The sequence below is a fragment of the Danio aesculapii genome, chromosome 10, assembly GCF_903798145.1.
Source record: "Danio aesculapii chromosome 10, fDanAes4.1, whole genome shotgun sequence".
NCBI classification, from domain to species: domain Eukaryota; kingdom Metazoa; phylum Chordata; class Actinopteri; order Cypriniformes; family Danionidae; genus Danio; species Danio aesculapii.
The window spans coordinates 5622738-5628737 of record NC_079444.1 but is presented as its reverse complement, the minus strand read 5'-3'; the positions used below and the strand labels follow the sequence as shown (position 1 = coordinate 5628737).

The 6000-nt window shown below is 39.4% G+C and overlaps 1 protein-coding gene across 4 annotated transcripts in view; it reads right to left on the bottom strand.

The window, feature by feature from the left end:
* Window positions 1–4075: 4075 nt before the first annotated feature.
* Window positions 4076–6000, bottom strand: part of naa25 (N-alpha-acetyltransferase 25, NatB auxiliary subunit) — a 40609-nt gene continuing 38684 nt past the window's right edge. For all 4 annotated transcript variants that reach the window (XM_056466596.1, XM_056466597.1, XM_056466598.1 and 1 more), the window contains exon 24: window positions 4076–5659. In XM_056466596.1, the coding sequence (XP_056322571.1) occupies window positions 5537–5659 (123 nt within the window). In that variant the 3' untranslated portion in view covers window positions 4076–5536. The remainder of the gene's footprint in view (window positions 5660–6000) is intronic.

Genomic DNA, 6000 nt, shown 5'->3' with positions numbered 1-6000 from the left:
GACCTCCCTCCCTCTCTCCCTCCCTCTGACTCTTTCTCTCTAACTCAGTCTCTCAGTGTGCTAAAACATGAACTCATCGCTTCAGAAATCTTGTATTGCTGCTGTGTAAATCAGAGTTTCCCGCTGCTCCGGGTCCAGGCTGCTCTCCGCTGTCCGCTGGCCGAGAATGAGGCGCTCTGGTCCGGCCGCGGCTGCAGGGATTCCCGGCTGGAGGAAAACTCCTTCGTCTTTTATTCCAGAACTATATTCACATAGGACTGGTTTCTGAGAGCCAATAACACAAAAGAATTCGATGTTTAAAAGTTGAACTTGTTTTAAAGCTGAGCTTTATTCTGTGTGAGCGTCAAACACGTCCATCCAGCGCGCACACACACACTCACACACGCACACACAGAAGTGAAGCGAGGCTTGTCAAGTGTGTTATTCACCCACACTCGAAATTGGTCCTCTGCAATGGTCCTCTGCTTTAAAATCAGAAACTACGGGAGCTAAAGTGGCGCATGCGCTCTGGTTTTGAGGAACGTGTTCATTGATTATAGATTACACTGAGCTGTCAATCTGGGAAAACATCTAATCAACATCGAAATACTATTAAAAATATAAAGTTTCACTATTAATTTACGTAGTAATTTTTCACGTGTATGATGTATTTTAGCAATAGTATAGATATTGTAGTGTAGTTATGGTGTAGTAAAGTGTATTATACTGTTTTATAGTATTTATAACTCTCTGTTAATTAATGCTCCAACATACATAATAATCTGTATTGAATACCAGAGGTTGGGAGTGAGCTACAAGTCTTAACCTCTTTTTTTCTCAGCTTAAATTAAGCCATTTACTGTAAAGCCATAGAAATGTTTAAAGATTATATTTATTATATTATATTATACATACATTTTAAAAAAAGATACGTGTAAAAATCAAATGGACTGTGGAATCAGTCAATAATCTTTATTTTAATAGCTGCTTTATTTTAATAGCTGCTGGGGCTACACAAAGTGGTTTACATCATTAAAACAAAATTAATAATAAAATAATAAACAGAATGTTTTATTGTTCAAAAAGTTTACAAAGTTTTAAATGAAACAACAACAAACATTGCAATATGCATTTATATATATATATATATATATATATATATATATATATATATATATATATATATATATATATATATATACAAAAGTATTAAAAGTAGCAACAAGATAAAACAAATAACTGAATCCCACAAACAGGCTAGGCTGTGATTAGAAAACAATACAGTATTTGCTATAAATTACTGAAGCATTTTAATGTGGTAATGTAGTTTTCGACCAAAAGACACTTTTTAAAACATCATTTGACAGAGAAACTCCATTATTGATGTTCGTCACACGCTCCTTTGTCTCCATCTAGCGGACATCTGCTGGAGTTAGGTAAAAAATGTAAAAGACCACGATTAATAGTGTATATGCCGAAGCATGCTATAATAGGACTTTTAATTTGCCAGTAACCTGGGTTAATCGTTTCCGGTGAAGTGTATGGCAATGCAAATTCGGCGCGTTTAAGGTGTATATTCTTTTAAAAATCAGCGATCTCCACCGGCTGAGTGATATTCGATATAAAGTGGGTCTCAGGTTGTACAAGAAGTACTGCATTAAATTACATTTTCCCCATCATGTCTTTATAATATGAGCATTTATTTTACTCCAGTATATACAATGGAGCTTCTGCGCTAGCCTGCTTATTCTATTGCGGTCACGGCATCTTCCGAGAGAGACGGTCACGTTATCTGTGCTTTCAATTGCAGTGCGCGTCTACTCTGTGTTTTACGGTAGATTAAAGACGCGTGTGTTTAATGCGCTGCAGTTTTATAATCTTGTTTCACTTTAATTCGCGTAAATGAATTCAAATGAGGGATAACCAAAAATCGATACTTTTGTTCATATTTGGGTTAATAATAATCATGAATTTGCCTGTAGGCTATGCTATTCAGAATCAGCATCAGAAAGAGCTTTATTGCCAGGTATGTTCACACATACGAGGAATTTGTTTTGGTGACAGAGCTTCTACACTGCAACAGGATTACAGAGACAGGACAAAAAACAGATAATAAATATATTTTTTTAAAAAGTAGTGAGTGCAAATATACAGATTGACAAGTGTATGTACGTGTTTATTACTATATACAACGTTATATGTGCAGCTGTTATGTGCAAATTGCCATGTAAAGTGTGTTGTTAAATAAGTGTATGTGTATAAAAGTGTATGGCAAGTAGTGATGTTGGTTCCACACATCCTTTGTTTAGCTGTAATTGTGTTTTATTTGCGAGTTTAAAACAAAATGAATAGTATTAAAGTCATTACCCGGCTGTCATGACTATTCACATTCCTTTTCATATTCACAACTTACTATTTAGGTGTTTACTGTGTAATTATTACTGTTTTATTGGTTTATTTGTAAATATTTTCCCCCTTTTTCATGTGGAATGTTGCTAAATTAATGGAAAAAAAAAATTGTACGAATGTTTATTTTCCCTACTTTGAACATACCAAAATCATGTGACTGAAGAGTCATATTAGAAAAATCATAAAAACAATAAAATCAAATTGTTTTCTGCCAAGTCCACTAGATTATTATTCTACATGTCCTGATGTACCACTGTGTCCACTTTTCATATTATATTGCTGTTGCAGTATATTACTGGGCTAGCCAATCCTGGAGCACCTTGACCTTCTTTGCTTTCAGTATCTTTGATGTGGAGGCTGAAGTATGAGGAGCACTCTACTGCTGGAGAATTTGCCCTCTCCTGTGGTTTGTAATGTAATGGGCAGCACAAATGTCTTGATACCTCAGGCTGTTGATGTTGATCATCCACTCTGCAGATCTTTCCACAATATATACTATGCGTAAAAGCCTTACAAATGAACTTTCCACAAGATAAACAACACAGATTTTAATTCGAATTTCAGCAAATAAACACCCTTTTATGTCTTTATTAAGATTTTCATGTTAATGTTTAATTTCACCCTGTCATTTAGAGAAACTCCTGAGATAAGTGATATCACTGAACTTTAATAATAAATCTATATAAAAGCACTTCCCACTTCATTTATTCAACCGCAATGACTTCTGAGACTTAAGCGGGTTTTGCGCTCAAGTCTGCATCGATGCATCCTCGATTTGAAGACGACATCCGGGAACTTTCACGCATCCTCCGTTCTTGTGGTCTTGAGATTTGAAATTTAACTTTGGCGGTTGATGATGACGTTACATGAGAACACGAGGACGCAAGATCACTGAAGAAAGCATATTGAGAAACAGCCAATGTCTGGGATCAGACTACGGGAGTTTTCGGGGAGAAATAACAAAACGGGAGGGTGGTGGGGGATGGGTGTGAAATGCAGGAGACTCCCTGGTAAAACGGGAGTGTTGGCAGGTATGTTCTGTTCTGGGGAGAAAGAAAAAACATGGGGGTAACAGAACAGAACCCAAATGCATTCATAAACAATTTTGAATGTTTATGAGTTAATGTAATAGCCAGAGATATGCGGCTGATAGCTATTTACTTGGCTAGCACTTCAAACTGATTACAGAAATGATCTAGGAGGAGTTGGGCATTAGCAAGTATGTCATTGCAAGACACTCTTCCTCATAATTCATTTTCCTTTCGGTTTAGTCCCTTTATTAATCAGGGGTCACCACAGCGGAATGAACCGCCAACTTATCCAGCATATGTTTTACACAGCGGATGCCCTTCCAGCTGCAACCCATCACTTGGGAAACATCCATACACTCATTCACACACATACACCACAGACAATTTAGCATAACCAATTCCCCTATAGCGCATGTGTTTGGACTGGGGGAAAACCGGAGCGCCCGGAGGAAACCCATGCCAACAAGGAGAGAACATGCACACTCCACACAGAAATGCCAGCCGGGACTCAAACCAGCAACCTTCTTGCTGCGAGGCGATCGTGCTACCCACGGCGCCACCAAGACAGTTATGCATGCGGAATTAAACAGGAACTAAACGAGCAGTATTTGTCACTCTTCATCCCTCAAGAAACCAAATGCAGACACAGCCGGAGGAACATTTACTCCTTTATTTAAAAAACTCCTGTTCACATTCCAGTGTTTATATTTTCTCAATTTCCCTAACAAAAGAATTCATCAGTCGACACTTCCAACCCCCTCTATAGGCACCTCCTCAGTCCAGAAGCGCGCGTGTTCCTCTCGATGACGTGAAATGAGTCCTGGAGCAACAGAAGAGCCGCTCCTTCGCACAACTAGTCCTTGTATCCCCCGTTGTGTTGGATTAAAATAAAAAGCTTGACAAAAGAGAAATGCATATTTCCCCCTCCCGAGCAGGTATAAAGCAGTGAAAGCTTAAAGATCGCAGCACACCTTATAACACACACACACACACACACACACTATAAACACAATTCAAAATGGCGCTCAGAAACATTGTAAACAAGTTGCACTTCCTGGTAGATATCACCATATTTCATTCGTATAAAAACCTACCTTTGCCTCTACTGTGACTTTAACGCAAGGCTAATTTAGACGTTTTTTGGTATGCAACATTAATAAAACCTCATCATTTCAGGGACATCAGTGCAATCAACAATTGTTATTATTATTATTTTTTAAAGTAAACAACTCGCCCTATAACCAAACGATTCATCCGTCACTTTAAGCATGAAATTAATTTGAAACATGATGGAATAAACGTCTTTGACGATCAATCTAATGCGAACACAAACTTCCCCATGTAGCATTCAATGCTACACTGACGTATTTGCCTTTTTGACTTCAGCGTATGTCGATGACTCCGAACAAATCGTCGGGAAAGCTACATTTCGAATGCTTGCGGCTCAAGTAAAGTCATTTGTAATATACAAACAAATATTCGCGATGGATGCACCCAAAAACATTCACTCAAAGCATCTGGATACTCCTCCCACCGCCGCCGAACAGTTGCGCAAAATCTCCTGGAAACTCAAAGCTTAGCTCTTGGCTGGTTGTGCATTGCGAACGGCCGTGTAAACGCGTCGCAGAGAGTGTGTGTCAGTCTGGAAGTTGGCTACTTGCGATACAGAGTGGCACCAAATCGTCAGGAGGGGTTTACGGCTGGGAAAGAAGTGAGACAATAACGCAAGACATCGACAAAAAAAAAAAAGACAAAGCAGTTCACTTTAATTCGCCAAGGAGTTCTCGATGATATCGGTTTATCTTCACACTATGTACAATAATTTATAGCAGTACTTCTAAAATTGCTTAATTTCGCTCGCCTATGTGGTTTCGCTAGGGATATGACGTTTACGTTTCCACTTAAAAGTGCCGCACGGAGCACTGCAGAGGTTTGTGCTGAAGCCGAAGTTTTGGGGTTTGTTTTATTACAGTGTGCCTGTTTATCTGTACGTGAGTAATGAGACGGATAAATAGGAAGGAAGAGACCGGCGGAGTTCACAGACTGAGTTTGGGAGCGAAGACGCCGTGCGGGTCGGGGACTGGACTGGATGCTGGATGGATGGATTGATGGAGCGCTCAGATTTTGAGGGATTTCAACGAGTCCGCTCTCTTCTTCAACAGTTCCCCGATCTCCTGCAGTGAACGCAGGTAGCTGCTCTGCACCTTTTCCATTGCAGTCTTTGTGAAGGTCCCTTCCGCCTGGATGAGAAGAGAATAATAAAGTCAAAAACAAGCACAACAAAATCTCGAGACTTTGTTTTAATTTCACGCGACCAGTATTAGCAGTTAGTATCAGTATTATTCGTTTTTAGGATATCAAGTGCGCACCAAAACAATGACAAAATTGGCATTTAGAAGATATAAACATCACCCTGCAGCCCAAAACTGGTTACTCACTGAAGCCAAGCAGGGCTGAGCCTGGTCAATACCTGGATGGGAGACCACATGGGGAAAAACTAGGTTGCTGCCGGAAGTAGGGATGGCTGACGTTTCGACACAGTGTCGAGTTCCTGAAGCATTAATGTTTCGAAACGCAGAAG